The 17,266-nt window shown below is 39.3% G+C and overlaps 1 protein-coding gene and 1 long non-coding RNA gene across 2 annotated transcripts in view; one reads left to right on the top strand and one right to left on the bottom strand.

Moving 5' to 3' along the window:
* LOC125963554 (uncharacterized) overlaps nucleotides 1-3,882 on the bottom strand; it is a 58,857-nt gene extending 54,975 nt beyond the window's left edge. The window contains exon 1 of the long non-coding RNA XR_007475663.1: nucleotides 3,769-3,882. This is a non-coding gene — a long non-coding RNA (uncharacterized LOC125963554). The remainder of the gene's footprint in view (nucleotides 1-3,768) is intronic.
* A 15-nt stretch (nucleotides 3,883-3,897) lies between these two features.
* LOC105747719 (synaptojanin-2-binding protein) overlaps nucleotides 3,898-17,266 on the top strand; it is a 169,915-nt gene continuing 156,546 nt past the window's right edge. The window contains exon 1 of the mRNA XM_012531653.3: nucleotides 3,898-4,055. Coding sequence (XP_012387107.1) covers nucleotides 3,992-4,055 — 64 coding nt within the window. The 5' untranslated portion in view covers nucleotides 3,898-3,991. The remainder of the gene's footprint in view (nucleotides 4,056-17,266) is intronic.

The raw sequence follows: 17,266 nt of genomic DNA, 5'->3' as shown, positions 1-17,266 counted from the left end.
AAACAAGTATTGTCTTACAGTGACTGATGATCTTATTTGACCAAGTGTTTTGAAACTTTTTGGCAAACTTCCCAAATATCAAATTTTAATTAAAGTTCTTTTGACCTCCAGCTAACTTTGGGATTTGTTAGGGGGCCCCTAAGGCATCTCAAGGAGGAATATTTAACTAGTATTATTTGGTACATTGAATTACATGGGAAGCATTGTCAAAGGAGTAATAAGCCTTCCTTTATTATACTGTACAGATAAATGTTACTACTATAGATATTCTAGAAATTATATAAAGTTTCTGAAATGTAGATATGTCCTGGTATAATCTATCAGCCATAACTCTGGTCATATCATAGCAAATTGATTCAGTTTTGTCAACACATTGTGATCAGATTTTTAACCTTGCCTTTTTAAGTCTTTAATAGACAGTTAAGCTGATGCTTTGCAAAAGTGCTTCATCTTCAAGAAGATTCATAGGGAGGACTTTTTTGATAAGTGCAGGTCTCTAATAAAGTTCAGATTATACCACTGAACTGGGTAAGAAATTTAAAATTCTAATGGAAGACCTGATGGCTTCATAAAAAGATAACAAAAGGATTGGTTACTGAGTAAACTGGTATATATGGTTATAATGGTTATGCGTTTTGTCTGGAATATTACTGATTTTGATCTGTGTTCTCTAGATATAGGGAAGCCCTTCCCCTCAAGTTACTCGTGACTTAAAGCAATTTGGTAAATTATACTTCTATGAGTCTGGCTTTGTGGCAACAAGTCTCCCCCAGCATGCCAGGTCCATACTGGTTTTCAGGCTTATTCTCCTGAATTCCTCAGGGAATGAGATCTTTCTTATACAAGACTTGGATCCAGGACTTGGAACTTGGGATTATTTCCAACTCGGTATCCATGCCCCAAATCAAGGTAGGACTGTGTCCCATTTTAGCAGGAAGTAGCTAGAGTGGTCATCACCCCATTCCCTGAAAGACTTGGGGAAGGATGAAACAGAATTGGAGGTTGAAACCAAGTCCCCCTAAAACTGAGTTCCTCTGCCAAGTTCATGATTAACCACTCTATCCAAAACATACCTACATGTTCTCCTCAAGATTGAGGAATATCGAAGAAAAGGGGGGAATTGTAATAGAGCAGGGCGTGCAGCCATTGGCAGGCGGCAGTTACCAGGCAACCATTACTGCAAGACCACTAGCATGGTGGTTAGGGGGCCCATTAGGCCAACCCTCGGGTGTGGTGGTCACCAGGCAGAGAGTTAGGTAAGAGGCGGATCCTGGCCTTCTCCCCCTGGGCCCTACAGCTCACCTGGCCTCAGGCTGGCAGGTGAGCTGGGAGGCCCAGGGAACAGGCAGGGGGCTGTGTCCTGCAGGGCTCCATAGGCCTCACCAAGGTCATCCGCTGGCCGGTCCCAGGCCTTGAGGTAGTGATGAACCTCTCCCCCATCCCCACCTCTGCAACCTAATGGCAGTGGCAGTCTGCATGGGTTGCGGTCCATTGGACCTGGCTCCCTACCCCCCATTTAGGCAGCCTGAGGCACCTGAGGACCAATTGGGTCCTGGGCACCTGGCTCCCTCAGTGATGATGGCTGGGCAGGGACTGGGGACCTGGCCCTGAGGGCACTGCCAGCTGAGATCTGCCTATTTAGCTGGGCCTGGGTACTGGCGGGAGGACCCAGACTGGGTGCTAGACGAACGCTCCTGGGCAGGGAAACTGGCCCCCGCAGGGATCCCCTCCTCTTAGCCAGGACCTGGACCTCGGAGGGTGAAAGGTGAAAGTTATGCCTTGGGACCTTGCCCTTTCTTGTCAGAACAGAGAATAACATTTGTTTGGTGGAGATTTACAGGAACACCATCACTTGACCATGACCTGACCTCAAGAACAAAGGATCTGACACCAAGAAGTTTGCAACAACTAACCACGCCCCTCCCTCACCTTTCCTATAAAGGGGCTGTGTTGAAAGCGTTCAAGGAGTTTGGGTTTTTTAAGGCATGATCCACCCGTCTCCTTGCATGGCCCTGCAATAAACCATTCTCTGCTCCAAGTTCTGACATTTTGGTATTGTTTGGCCTCACTGTGCGTCATCAGGCACATGCACTTGTGTTCATTAACACCGTGATTACCCTGATTCCATAGCTTTTCTCAATTGTTTTCTCTTAGTGGAAACTCCTATTTCCTCTGTTATCTGCCTTCCTACATATTAAAGTTTCCTCATTCTTAAAAACTATACTTACATTAAGGTATAAAGACAATTTACATGCCTTATCTGTCACTCCACTTATTACCAGCACTTCCTAAACTTATTTGGTGACCTTTTTTCTTTTACTGCTCTTTGTGTTTCTTTTGAAACTGAGGGCTCAGGTGAAAAGGGCAATCTTCCCAGGTACAGATTAGTGACTCCCCTACCCCCACATAGTCTACAAGAAACTTTTATTTTTCTTCAAAATTTCTTCATTAATAAGTTTCCTGATTTTCTTTTCCTATTTCTATCTGATGTCTTCTCTCTTGGCATTCCAATATCACCTACTTACTTTTTTTTTCACTTATCATACTTTGTTTTTCACTTTATTCACTCATTCAATTAACACGTGTTAGGAGGGCTGGAAGTTGAGGATGGCATGAATCTGAGTTTGAAGTTGAGAAGTCATTTTTAAAATTTTCATCTCATTTACTCATTTCAAAAACATTTTTAAAGATCTATTATCATGCCCTTTTTAAGATGGGGAAACACAGTTGGGAGATATTAGGTTACCCGATCAAAGCCAGACAACTGGAAGATGGAGCTGAAACTTGAGATCAGGTCTTCTAACATCACCTCCTGTGTTCTTTCCACTATTGCATATTAACTTCTCTCAGGATTGGCAAATAAGAGGCCTTCCTGCTGAATCTGCCTCTTTCTTGTTTTGTTTGATAAACACAGTAGCTTCTGGTTTGAGAAATCACCTGGAGTCAGACCACAGGGATTGATGGAAGATTGAAAAGTTCAATTCCAATTAAGGCATTCCAATTCAGATTAAATAATCAAACCAGAAGCTACTGTGTTTACCAGTCTTACTGCAGGGACTTAAAAAAAAAAAAAAAGATTGAATTTTCCCTGTTTTCCCTGTTACCAAAAGGAAGAGACCTTTACCCCTCTCCCCTTTCATAGAGAATTTTCTTGAACAAATTTGTAATTATAAATCCTTCCTATGTCTCTTTTATATGTATATAAGTCTTTTTAAAAGCTAAACAAGCCTCTTACCAGGTACAACTCAGTAAAGTTTTTCTTAAGGTCCTGGGAGCCAACTCTTTGAAATCTAAACATCCAGGAAGATAGTGCCCCATATCCTCGCACCATAGAAGTTAGCCTAGGCTCGTTGCTCCAAGCTAAAAGTACCTTCTTGTCACAGAAATAGAAAAGTTTTCTTTTTCCCTTCGATAATGGCAATTAACGAACACAAATGGCTACCCCAAGCGTGACCTACCAAAGAAGGTATAGCAACCGGTGTGGTTACGTAGTACTCTTACATGAGAACATGCACGTAATGGATTGTATCTGCTTGTCTATAAAAAAGGGTGAGATTCTTTCTTTGCAATCGCATTAGCAATTGCCTGTGACACCCATCCCAGTCTGGTTCAGGGCTTACTGAATAACATAATTTTTTTTCTACATTCGGTAAGATTTTCTGAGATGGCAGGAGATCTTAGTTTTCATTTTTCCTTGACAATATCAATTCATTTATGTCTCTTACCTTCCCTATCCCTACCCAGGATAGAAATGCGCTCCCTACTCACCTCACAGTTTGTTTTGACCACCAGGTGAGATAACGCCTCAGAACGGCAGCCAGAACCACGACTCCCAGCATTCCTGGCGCTCGCCGCTCTCCTTGCTTCCTCTTCCGGTTCAGGGGCTACTGAAACCGAAAGTGCGATGCTGTGGCCGCCGCCGGGGTGATTTTCACCTTCGCCTGCGCGAGCCCTCGCTGACCCAGGTTGGGAAGCCGGACAAGAGTAAAATATGAACGGAAGAGTGGATTGCTTGGTTACTGAGGAGGAGATCAATCTCACTAGAGGACCCTCAGGTATGTGCAGAAATGATCATCGCTGGGAGTAGGGTACTTGAGGCTGTAATTGCAGAGCGGACACCTCTTCTGCAGAGCCAGATTCTTTTGGCCTTGGAGAAGGCAGGCCCCAACCGAGATATTTCCTGCAACGCTTGTGAGCACATAGAAGGCTATATTGGCATCCAGCGTTAGCCTGAGACGGATCTGAGGGGTCCACCTCATTTTGCAGTCGGGTTACCACATATATTTATAGTCAGGAAGTTTCTTTCTGCTAACGGTACTAGAAAATCCTGGGGGAAAGCCTGCTTTTTAGCCAGCACCCATGAACACCACACCCTTCCTTCCGTTTGCCTGCTCTATCCCTGTTTCTATGAGAGACAGTTTAGTAAAAATGGGAGCATAAACGGTGTGTACTGTAAATGCATAGCCGTTTTCTTGGTGCTAGTATCCCTCCCTCCCTCCTTTCATTTCTGGGAAATTCATTTAGACGGTCAACTGGAATGTTAAACCAGAAAGAGACCTTAGAGATCTGCTACAGATGTTCCCAAAGCTCGTTTCGCCTCAAAATTATCCAAGGTTTTTTGGTTTTTCTTTTTTTTTTTTAAAAAAAAAGGTTAATTCCTAGGACCCACCTCTGTGAATTTGGATTCAATACAGATGTTTCTTTGGTCCTTTTCATCCCTTCCTTCCTTCCCACAAGCCCGTCATGTGATTCCGATACTACCAAATCCTCACTTTCACCTACTGTGCTTTTATCTCCTGATGCATTTCACTCCACTAGGCTCTTAATAGTACTACATGCTGCCCACTTTGGCTTTTGTTGCCTTTCCTTTACAGCTGTCTAGTGTATCAATTAAGAGCTTTAGCTTTGGGCTTATGTAGGTCCAAAAATGGTATCTAACCTCTTACTAGTTCTTTGATATTTATTAACTAACTTTACTGATGTAAGACTTAATTTCTCATATGTAAAATGTGCATGATAATAGAGTACGCTTCCTCTGGTTATGAGAATGAAATCAGTTAATCTATGTAAAATATTTAGAACATTGTGTGCTAAGCACTGTGTGTTCACTACTATTGTTGTTTTTATTGTTAGTAGATAAATGGTTAGGTTAACACAGTAAATACTGCTAAATACTGTTATTTCAAGAGTCTCCAACAACTCATCAAGTACCATGAACTCTATCGGAAATAATTTTTTAAGTCTTTCACTCCTTTCTGTTTCCATCGTCACTACTTAGACCAGTCCATCTTTTCCCATCTGGAATTTTGCAGTAGCTTGACCACCACTCATAGATTATTTTTCATAAAATACGGCTTTCTTTTTTTTTTTTTTTTTTTTTTTTTTAACGCGGGCCTCTCACTGTTGTGGCCTCTCCCGTTGCGGAGCACAGGCTCCGGACGCGCAGACTCAGCGGCCATGGCTCACGGGCCCAGCCGCTCCGCGGCATGTGGGATCTTACCAGACCGGGGCACAAACCCGTGTCCCCTGCATCGGCAGGCGGACTCAACCACTGCGCCACCAGGGAAGCCCAAATATGGCTTTCTGAATCATCCATGCTTTGTCTTCTTTCTTGTTATAAAAAAATTGGAAATCAGCTTTACTTATGAGAGTGTAATTTATTACTAATCTGCATGGTTTAATGTCATGCTTCATACGATCTCCTAAACTTTTGTCAAAGGCTCATTCAGTGTGCCCAAGTCTCTTAGGTACATTTTTCTTATTTTATGTAAATTTCTCCTTCTCTTCCTGTTAATGGTTATTGACTTTTGAGGCTAACATGGAAAATTATTGTTAAACCAAAATCTGTTTTTCTGTACTTTTCATCCATTGGTACTTGTTCTTCTCCTAGGGCCAACTGAAACAATGGTAGTTCATTTTCTGATTGCCCTGCAAGTATTTAAAGGCATCTGTTCTCCTGTTTTGTCTCTTCTACAGCCTAAATATCCCTAGTTGTTACATTAGCTCTCTTGTGATGTGATTTGAAGTTTGATTCTTGTCTCTTGCTTAAGAATTTAACGTATTTTGACATGGTCCTTTTGCTGCAGTATCCACAGTATTTTCAGGATCTCCTGACTGGAGCAGAGCAGAACTCTGGTATTCTCTTGCATATTCCAGTCACTAAATATTTTAAAAGTTTAGTGTAATATCACTTCACCTTTTTTGGTATTTACATAACAGTGTTGATTAATGTTCAGCTCACTATTCACTGAAATTTCTGATCCTATTGATCTTGCAGACCTGAAGTTCCTAGTGTTACCATTTTTCTGCATTATTAGAATTAGGACAAACGTCAAAGGACTGATTAAGAATACTTGTATATGCTAGTGTGTCTCACCTCAGAGTTGTTTCATTTCTGTTTTGTATGTGCATTTATTCAAAAATGAATGAATTTATTCACCTAGTGACTTTTAATTTTTTCTAAGCATTTTCATGTTTTACTCATATAAGTTGATAAACTTAAAAGTTTAGATGAGTAGAGCCACAAACTTGGATAAAAACAGTCATTTGAAGTTTGATTGGTTCATTTAACAAGGTTCCAAGTTTCTGTTTATCACCTCGCAAAGCTAGTTACCTGGTATGTGGTATTCCTAAGAAGTCTCACAGTCTAACTCGGCTTTTCCTCACTGTGCCATCATGAAGATGCATAGGGAAGAAGTCAGTTATCACCACTAGAAGCTTCCAGTAATTTTGGTAGTCCCATAGTGTTCTTTCTTTCTACAGAAGAAATATGAAAAGCCTATAGTTCCAAGTATGCATCTCTGTTTGTAGTCAGCATTGTCACTCTTTGTTTCAGTACAGCGTCCTTTGTAGGGACCTGATAGTTTAATCAGGTAACTGCAAGGATGTACATACTTTTGCCTTTTTGTGTCAGTGTTCTGTCAGGGGCAAGAGTCTTGGGTAATTCCAGTGTTTAGGCCCATTTTGCAAGGCAAATGAACCTATTCTGTCTGATCTTGCTTACTGCAAGGGGAATAAAATCTTGGGGAAGTTATGACTATGAAGTGAGTATCTGGTGAGGCAAAAGAAAACTTGGTACATAGCTTGATATCTATCCTATGCCTACTTCTTCAGCCATGTAAGGAGAGGCTTAGGCTGGACGACTTTGTAAGTTTCTTCCACTTCCAAGAGTTCATGATTCTTTGGCCATGTGTTGTTTTATGGTTCCTGCCATTTTGAACCAGCAGTAGGTGGTCTGAAGAATCAATCACAATCTCAAATGAAATGCCCTCAAGGGTTTGAAGAGTTTACTTTTTATCCTTTATGGAACACTCTTCTTTCTATGGGCATCCAGCTTGATTATAGTCTCGAAGCCTCCCACTTTTATCAAATTGAGAGTTTTTAATGTTGGAAAGACTCAGTTACTCTAAGAAGTATGACAAGAATCTAATTTAGCTTTTTTTCACTGTAACAGGTACATATTGGCCATAAAGACAACCCTACTTCATGTTGGATATTAGGATTCCTTGTTCAGGACTGAGTTATCAGTGAGTTTCGGCAAGTTGCTCCCGATTACCACCTTTAAAGAGGGAACAGAATCTCTATTTTTCTACTTTCTTTAAAGGAGTTGCAGAGGGTAATGGGTTGGTACAATGTTTTAATAATGAATAATTAAGGAAGTATTCTCTTTCTGGCAGTGTGCTAGTTACTTTTTATATATATATAAATTTTTTTTCTTCACAACCACCGTGAATGGTGATTAATTCACATTATTAATTGAGGAAATTGTCTCTCAGAGAGGTTAAGGATTTGCCCAAGTTATAAAGCCAGTAAGTTTCAAAAGCCAGGAATTTAACCCAGATCTGTTGATTATAGTGTTCCATATACTACCTCCCACTATAGTAGCTATGTCTAAGGAGTTGGCTCCCAGCCTTTCTCCTGACCTTTATTTTGTTATATCATGCCTTATTTCCAGAATGATTTGAGGCATCCTATGACTAACACAATCCGCAGTGGAAAGTTTTTATAGTTTTCTATTGACAGAGCTGACAGCGTATCAAGGTGAGAACCTAAAAACAAAAACCTCATAAAGTCCAAGCATCTAAGCCTCTACAGACCTGCCGTGTGCTTTGTGTTTAACCCCGAGACTGGTGCTAACAGTTTTCTGACCCTTCGTATGCCAAATAGAGCTGAGAATAAAGTGCTGTATCCTTGCCCTATTTTCTCTTTTTATTTTTTGGTTTTTTTTTTTTTTTTTTGCGGTACACGGGCCTCTCAGTGCTGTGGCATCTCCCGTTGAGGAGCACAGGCTCCAGACGCAGGCTCAGTGGCCATGGCTCACGGGCCCAGCCGCTCCGTGGCATGTGGGATCTTCCCGGACCGGGGCACGAACCCGTGTCCCCTGCATTGGCAGGCGGACTCTCAACCACTGCGCCACCAGGGAAGCCCCCTATTTTCTCTTTTGATTATGTGACGTCTAGCCCTCATTGAATTTATGTTCCGATGGAGATATGACATTCACATGTAAAAAGTTAAATCTCAGTGCAGAGGTGCAGATGGTTAAGGACTGTGATGAGCATGAATGTAATAGGACAAAGGAAGTGTGTAGAGAGGTATGTTAATCTAACCCTGTGCTAGAAAAGGTGAAAGAATGGAGGCATTGGTGGGGGCCAGACTGATCAATTACAAGAAGGTGGAACTTATGTTGCTCTTATAGACAAGCTTTAGGCTAGTGCCACAACCAGGGATGGCTTAAGGAGAAATAGAGAAAAGAAAATAAGTAAGCATATTCTGAGATGAGTGAATAAACCAGCCTGGGTAGAAGGAAGGGTTCATTTAGGAGAGTTAAGGGAGAAGAGGTTGCTAAGATAGGTAGAGACTGGATCATGAAAAGTTCTCAATGCTGGTGTGAAAACTTAACCTTTCTCTAAGATTCCATCTTGATTCCTTCCCCTTCCTATTCATTGATTCCTATTCATTCATTGATTAAGATTCAATTCAAGAGTCACCTCCTCCAGGAAGCCTTCTTTACCCAGGCTAGATGCCCCCTTATTATGAATCTCAGACACCATTTATTGTCTGTCATGTATTGCCAAACTAAGCACTTTGTCTCATCTACTCCCAGCAAGGAATAAATGGTTATTATCCCATTTTGCAAAGGAGAAAACCTTGACTCTCATCACACAACTCTTTAAGTGGCAGAGTTAAGAATTGGATCCAGTGCAGACCTACTAGAGAATGGACTTGAGGACACGGGGAGGGGGAAGGGTAAGCTGGGACAAAGTGAGAGAGTGGCATGGACATATATACACTACCAAGTGTAAAATAGATAGCTAGTGGGAAGCAGCTGCATAGCACAGGGAGATCAGCTCGGTGCTTTGTGACCACCTAGAGGGGTGGGATAGAGAGGGTGGGAGGGAGGGAGATGCAAGAGGGAAGAGATGTGGGGATATATGTATATGTATAGCTGATTCACTTTTATAAAGCAGAAATTAACACACCACTGTAAAGCAATTATACGCCAATAAAGATGTTAAAAAAAAAAAAAAAGAATTGGATCCAGGTCTATGTGACTTAAAAATCCAGGCTCTGAACGATCCTAGAAAGATCACAGAGTCCTGTGGGAACACAGAGAGAAAAAAATAGCGTTATTTCTATATTTGCTTCCTTGCTTGTGTCTCCTCTTCCCTCTACTTCAGTCTGAGCTCTTCTGATTAAAAGGATATATATATTTCATCTCTTGTTTTCCTAATGCCTTGCCTGGTACATGACACAAAGTGGTCAGTAAATGTTCTTGAAAGGACTAGGCAAATTGATGAATATCAGAAAAGTATAATAGGATGTTGTTATATAAAGATAACCAGTAACATGGTCTATTTCAGCTTTCAAAAAGTCATAAACAAGGTTCTCCACTAAATACAATTTGAGAAGGAAGAATCAGTTTGGTCCTAATGTGATATAACGGTAGGAAACTGACTAACATTCCAGAAACAAGGAGATGGAATAAGTGGAAAAACACAGAGAGTGAGAAAAGTATATGATACAAAGAATGTGTCTCTAAAGATTGCTTCAAGGATCAATCTTACTGAGAATTTTTTCAAGATAGAAGTAGAAAGGCAAGCTGATAGATGCTCAACTATAGAAACATTTTGTAAAGCCATGTGACTAGGCAACAAAGTAGCCAATGATTGTATTTGAGTAAATGCACAATTATTTATTGAGGAAAACTATCTATACTTGATTGATTGAATCAGAACAAACTTGGTTTCAGGAGGCTCAGAAATAAAGGGAAGCTGTTTTTAAAAATATTCATTTAGTGTTTACTATGTACACTATGATTAGGAATCATTGACACTAGGATAAAGAATAAGAAACGATCCCTATTTTTAAGAATTTTGCAGTTCAGTAGGAGGATAATTATGGTAGGCATGTGCTAACTATCCTCAAGAGGTAGAATATCCAGAGACTTATGGACCTTCATAAGATACGTTCCCAGTAGAGTCAGACTCAGTGGAACATTTCAGACAGAAGACCAAAGGAAATACTCAGTGCCTTTAGGAAGTGTCTTAGAAACGAATTAGATAATGTCCTTCTCCCCTTGTACAAAACTATGGTGTTTTCATGCCTGTTGCTATGCACAGCTTACCATATATTGGGCAAGAAGCAGCAGAATAAGAGAAAATTGATAAGAGGGCAACAGATAGGGTATAAATTGTAATATCAGGCAAAAATTAAGAGATCGAAACATTTTGAAAGCAAGGGAGCAAGTAGAGACATGATCTAGTAGAGACCGGATATACAAATTCAGTGCTTGCAAAAGGGCTTATCCTGGAGTGAGAGAATAAGGATGCTGTCGACTGAAGAAAATGCACAATCTAAATGTTGAGAAAATATGCACAATCTAAATGTTTTATTTGGCATTCTTTCTGAGGACTTCAAGCCCAGAAGACAGCCTCTCAGATACCTCTGAGGGACTGCTCCCAAGAGGTAAGGGAGGAGCCAGAATATATAGGGGTTTTGAGACAAAGGCCAGGTAGTCAGAACATCAAAAGATTACCGTTAATGATAGAAAACCAGATATCCCAAGTTAGGGAATTTAGGGCTTTTCTATGTATGGAAAGATGCAAGTCTGGGCTCATTGAAAGCGTTCCTTTGATACACACCTTAGCTATCTAGGGCCAGTATCCTGTTCTTTCCCATCCTGAGTCCCCTCAGGCTGCACCATTGGGCGTGTCTGCAGTGGCTCAGGGCTTGGCGGTGGGTCAGCCCCTTTGTCTCCATCCTGAGTTCCCTCAGGGCTCATTGTCAGGAGCAGCTGTAATTTGATGGCTTGATGGTTACAACATCCTTTGTTTACCAAAATGGCAGGCAACACTTTTCACACACAGTCCCTCCCCTTGGTCATAAATTCCCAACGTTTGGGAGACATTTCATGACTGATTCTTGTCCCACAGTGCTAGGAAGGCTCATTCCTAGATCAGGCAAAGATTCTGTTGATATGCCACTCAAGGTGCCAATTTCTGGATTAGGCCCTGTTGATAATTTAAAATTCTCTGGATCCGCCGTCTTACTAGTTTATTATGATCCAGGAAATGTTTTCCCTTGTTGCTTCTTCCCATACCTAGAGTTGCACTATTACAATTATTCTGTATAGAGTTATATAGGTTTAACTCTCAAGACATCACTAATTTTGTTGGGGGCCTGGGGTAATGCAGGAGACAACAATCTTATAAAATAGACAGGATATAAGTAATACGGCTAGTAACATTAACAAAGTCATACTGCAGCAGAGAGACAAAAAGCACAAATAATTTGGAAACAGAGAACAAATTAAAATGATAATTAGTATAAGTAGTTGTAATCTGGTTGCAATAAACCATCAAGTCCACAGGAGAGCCAGCTGGAAAAGCCAAATTCTGGAGGGATCAGGAATAGGTAGATCAAATGCCTACCTAGATATTTGAAAGAGAAACTTAGGAGCAATAAAAAGAGGCCCAGATGTATGTCCTGGCATGTACTGCCTGAAACATCTTTGGTCTGTATTGACTGAAAAAAAAAAAAAAATGCACAACCTAAAAGTCGAGAGTTAAGTTTTATTTAGCAGACAAAATTGGACTTAAGCCTGGGACGCAGCCTCTCAGATAGCTCTGAGAGTCTGCTCTGAAGGGGTAAGGGAGGAGCCAGGACACATAGGAGTTCTTGCAACAAAGACCAGGTAGTCAGAACATCAAAAGGTTACTGTTAAGTAAAGAAAACCAGACATCTCAAGTTAAGGAATTTAGTGCTTTTCTGTGTATGGGAAGATGCAAAAGTCTGGGCTCATTGAAATCATTCCTTTGACATGCACCTCAGCTATCTGGGGCCAGTATCCTGGGCTTTCTCACCTGGAGTCTCCTCAGGGTACATCACTGGAGGTGGCTGTGGTGGCTGACTGCTTGATGGCAGGAGTGCTGCTTCCATCCTGAGTTTCCTCAGGGCTCACTGTCACGGGCAGCTATAATGTGATGGCTCGATGGCTGCAACAACCTTTGTTTACAGTGTTGCAGGCAATATTTTTTTCATTCACACAGGCCATATTCTTTGTCGCCTCCATCAGATGGGGCACCAGGATGGACAGAGACGGACCATGGGCGTAATACATTTTTTGTTGCTGCACTGTCTTTCTGTTTCTTTGAGGTTTAAGATTTTCCCTCTTTCTCTCTTTGTCATGTTACTCTCTTTTGGGAGAAGTAACAAATAACAACTGACATATTTCATCTTTGGACCAGAGAGTCTCCAGAGAATATAATAGTTTTGGGTGAAAAGATGCCTAGTCATTTAACCTCTTGAATCACTTGTTTGAATCATTCATTCTTTCTTTCTTTCAATCTACACATTTATTGAGCAATGACTGTAGCGCATGTTTCTGTGCTAGGCACTGTGGATACAAAGAGAACTGAATTTTAATATAATTGCAGTGAGCAGTAAAGCATAGTGATTAAGAGCCAGAATACCTGTGTTACTAGCTATGTGCCTTGGGCAAGTTACCTCACTTCTATATACTTTGATTTCCTTAGCTATAAAATGAGAGTATTAACAGCACCTATTCAGACTTGTTGTGAGAATTAAATGGGGGTTTTGTTTTGTTTTGTTTTACAGATACTTTTATAGTGTTGATTCTGTATCAGGCACTCTTCTAATCAGTTTACCAAAGATAACTCATTTAATTAATTAAATGGTGCCTGTCATTACTGCTGCTGTGTGGAAAATAGATTGCAGAGGAGCAAGAGTTGAGTCATCCAGGGAAGGCAGGGTAACCTATGTCATAGGCATTTTAGGGACATTGGGTTTCCCCTTCTATATTTCCCTCCTTTCCTTTTGTGCCTTCTTTTTCAGGTTATGAAAAAGCCTACTGGAGGCTCACAGAGACGTTATTAACGTTGCTGCATTTCCCCAGAATTAGAAATGTTAGGAATTCCTGGCTTAGGTGTTACTTCCAATGGCTTTAACAGTCGCTTGCCACCAACTGAGGTTTGTATGTGTCCTAGGTACTGGGTGGGCACAGGAGATACAAAAATGAAAAAAAGCCAATCCCCTGTGCATGGATGTTTATAGCAGCTTTATTCATCATTGGAACTATTGATAATTACTGCAATAGTGTAAAGAGCTAATTAAACAAGTAATTTCAGTGAAATATGTTTCTAGGCAAAAGGAAGAAGACATCGAAAATCTTGGAGACATGGAACAGCTGTGTGTGTGTAAGGGTGAAAAGCAGGGAGGTGGTAATTATTATTTTTTTTAATTAAGACTTTATTTATTTAGAGCAGTTTTTGTTTCACAGCAAAATTGAGAAGGTACAGAGGTTTCCCATATCTCCCATCCCCACATATGCATAGCCTCCCCCATTATTGACATCCCCCACCAGAGAGGTACATTTGTTACAATTGATGAACCTACATTGATTGACCCATTGTAAATACCCAAAGTCCATAGTTCATACTAGGGTTCACTCTTGGTGTTGTACATTCTATGGGAATGTACAAATGTATAATGACCTATGTCCATCATTATGGTATCATACAGAGTATTTTCACTACCTTAGATCCTCTGTGCTTCACCTATATATCCCTCTCTTCCCTCCTAACCCTAGTAACCACTGATCTTTGCCTTTTCCAGAGTGTCATATAGTTGAAATCATACAGTATGTAGCCTTTCCAGATAGGCTTTTTTCACTGAGTAATATGCATTTAAGGATCCCCACATCTTTTCATGGCTTGATAGTCCATTTATTTTTAGTGCTAAATAATATTCCATTCTCTGGATGTACTACACTTTATCCATTCATCTACTGAAGGAGTTTTGGTTCCTCTAAGTTTGGGTAATTATGAATAAAGTTGCTGTGAATATTCATGCATAGGTTTTTGTGTGGACATAAGTTTTTGATTCCATTGGGTAAATACCAAGGAACGCAATTGCTGGATCATATGGTAAGAGTATGTTTAGTTTTGTAAGAAACAAAAGTGGCTGTACCATTTTGCATTCCCACCAGCAGTCAGTGAAAGTTCCTGTAACTCCACATCCTCACCAGCATTTGGTGTTATCAGTGTCCTGAATTTTGGCTATTCTGATAGGTGAGTAGTGGTATCCGATTGTTGTTTTCATTTGCATTTCCCTGATGGCATACGATGTGGAGCATCTTTTCATGTGCTTATTTGACATCTGTAGATCTTCTTTGGTGAGGGCAATTATTAAGTTTTGTTGTTACTGTATAGTGTAGAGCAGGGAGGGTCCAAAGCTGGCTAGAAAGGTCGGTTATAAGGATTTTGAGTTTAAACTTCATCTTCTATATCAGCATTTTTCAGTTCTTTTTAACTTTCAACTTTCATTCACATTAACATCTTGAGACTGTGCTTAGAATTTAAAAAAAAATCATTTTATCATATTTGCATTGAAAAGATACTGTGTGAGAAGTAGGGTACTGTAATCACATTTTTTGCCCAATTATCACCAAATAATCGGTGCTTCAAGTAACTTTAGACTGTCTTTTATTATTGATTAATAATAAGAGTCAATGATAGTTGCTTAGGATACTTGCATTTTCACACTTAAGAATTACCAGATTCATTTTTAAATCAATTTTATTGCAGTATGATTGACATGTAATAAAGTGCATTCATTTTAAGTGTAAAGTTCTAAGGAGTTTGGCGAATAATATACACATGTGTAATCATGACTCATCACTTTAGAAAATTCTCTGTGTGTTCCTGCAGTGGGCCCTTTCACCCCATCCTCTAGGCAACCACTGATCTGATTTCTAACACTGTAGATGAGTTTTGCCTAATATAGAACGTCATAGAAATGGTATCATATAGAGTGTATTTAGGCTTCTTTCACTCATCTATGCATTTATTTGTTATTACTGAGTAGTATTTCATTGTGTAAATATACCACAATATACCACATTATGATTATCCATTTACCTATTAATGGACTTTTGGGTTTCTGGGTTTTGATTATTAAAAATAAATCTGCTGTGAGTATTCATATGCAACTCTTTGTGTAAACACGTGTTTTAATTTGCCTTGATTAAATACCTAATAATTGGGAGTGGGTTTGGTGGGTTTTATGGGTAAGTGTGTGTTTAGCTTTAAAAGAAACTGCCAAACTTTTTCAAAGTATGTGTGTCATTTTACAATTCTATCAGCTGTGTATGACAGTTCCAGTTATCTCACATCCAACATTTGCCAACGTTTGATATTATCATTCCTTTTTATTTTAGCCATCGTAGGGGTTGTGGAGTGGTTTTTTGTTTGCATTTCCCAGATAACTAATGATGATGAGCATATTTTTATATGTTTATTGGCCATTCATATATATTCTGAAGTATTTGTTTAAGTCGTTTACCCATTTTTATTGGATTGTTTGTTTTCTTATTATTGGATTGTAAGAGTTCTTTATATATTCTGGGCACAAGTCCTTTGTCATGTATATGTGTTGCAGATATTTTCTTTCAGTTTGGCTTGCCTTTCCTTTTTGGGAAGTAGGGTTTGTGTTTTGAAGAGTAGAAGGCTTTAAGTTTTATGAAGAACAGTTTGTCAAGTTTTTTTTTTTTTTTCTTTTATGGTTGTGCTATTTGTGTAATGTCTAAGAAATCTTAAGTACCCCAAGGTAAAGAACATCTTCTTCTATGTTTTCTAATAGAAATGTTATAGATTAGCTTTTACATTTAGTTCCAAGATACATTTCAAATTAATTTATTTTGCATGTGTTTGAGTTAATCATTAAAATTCATTTTTATCTCTATCTCGTATAGATACGCAGTTGTCTCAACACTTATTGAAAACATCCTTTCACCATTGAAATACATTATTATCTGTATCAAAAATCAGTTGACCATTTATATGTGGGCCCAATATTGATCTCAATTTGATTCCATTATCCTGTCTTTCTCTATACAAATACCATAGTATGTTGACAAATGTAGCTTTATAGTAAACCTTGAAATAAAGTGTGAGTCTTCCAATTTTGTTTCTTTTCAAAAATGTTTTGACTGTTCTAGAACTTTAATAATATAAGTTTCAAAAAAAAACCACCCCAGAGTATTAATTTCCATGTAAATTTTAGAACCAGCTTGTCAGTTTCTACAAATACATCTCTGTTGGATTTTGACTGGGATTGCATTAAAATTATCCATTTTATGAAATAATGCCATTTGCAGCACCATGGATGGATCTAGAGATTATCATACTAAGTGAAGTAAGTCAGAAAGAGACAAATACCATATGCTATCACTTATATGTGTAAACTAAAATATGACACAAATGAACTTATCTACGAAACAGAAACAGACTCATAGACATAGAGAACAGACTTGTGGTTGCCAAGGGGGAGGGAGGGGAGGGGAGGGATAGATTGTGAGTTTGCGATGAGCAGATCCAAACTGTTATACATAGAATGGATGAACAACAATATCCCACTGTATAGCACAGGGAACTATATTCAATATCCTGTGATAAACCCTAATGGAAAAGAATATGAGAAAGAATGTGTATATATATATATATATATATATATATATATGTATAACTGAATCACTTTACAGCAGAAATTAACACAACATTGTAAATGAACTATACGTCAATAAAAATATATAAATAAATAAAAATCCATTTTGATTTAGAGAGAATTGTATCTTAAAAGTACTAAGACATCTAGTCCAGGACATGGTGTATCTTCATTTATTTAGTTTTTTATTGTTTCCCACAGTTTTTAATATATTTTGATTTGTCATTCAACTAAAATGTTTTCT

The sequence above is a fragment of the Orcinus orca genome, chromosome 2 (assembly GCF_937001465.1).
Source record: "Orcinus orca chromosome 2, mOrcOrc1.1, whole genome shotgun sequence".
Classification (NCBI taxonomy): domain Eukaryota; kingdom Metazoa; phylum Chordata; class Mammalia; order Artiodactyla; family Delphinidae; genus Orcinus; species Orcinus orca.
Note: the sequence above shows the minus strand (reverse complement) of the source record. Positions and strands in the feature narration are given on the sequence as shown.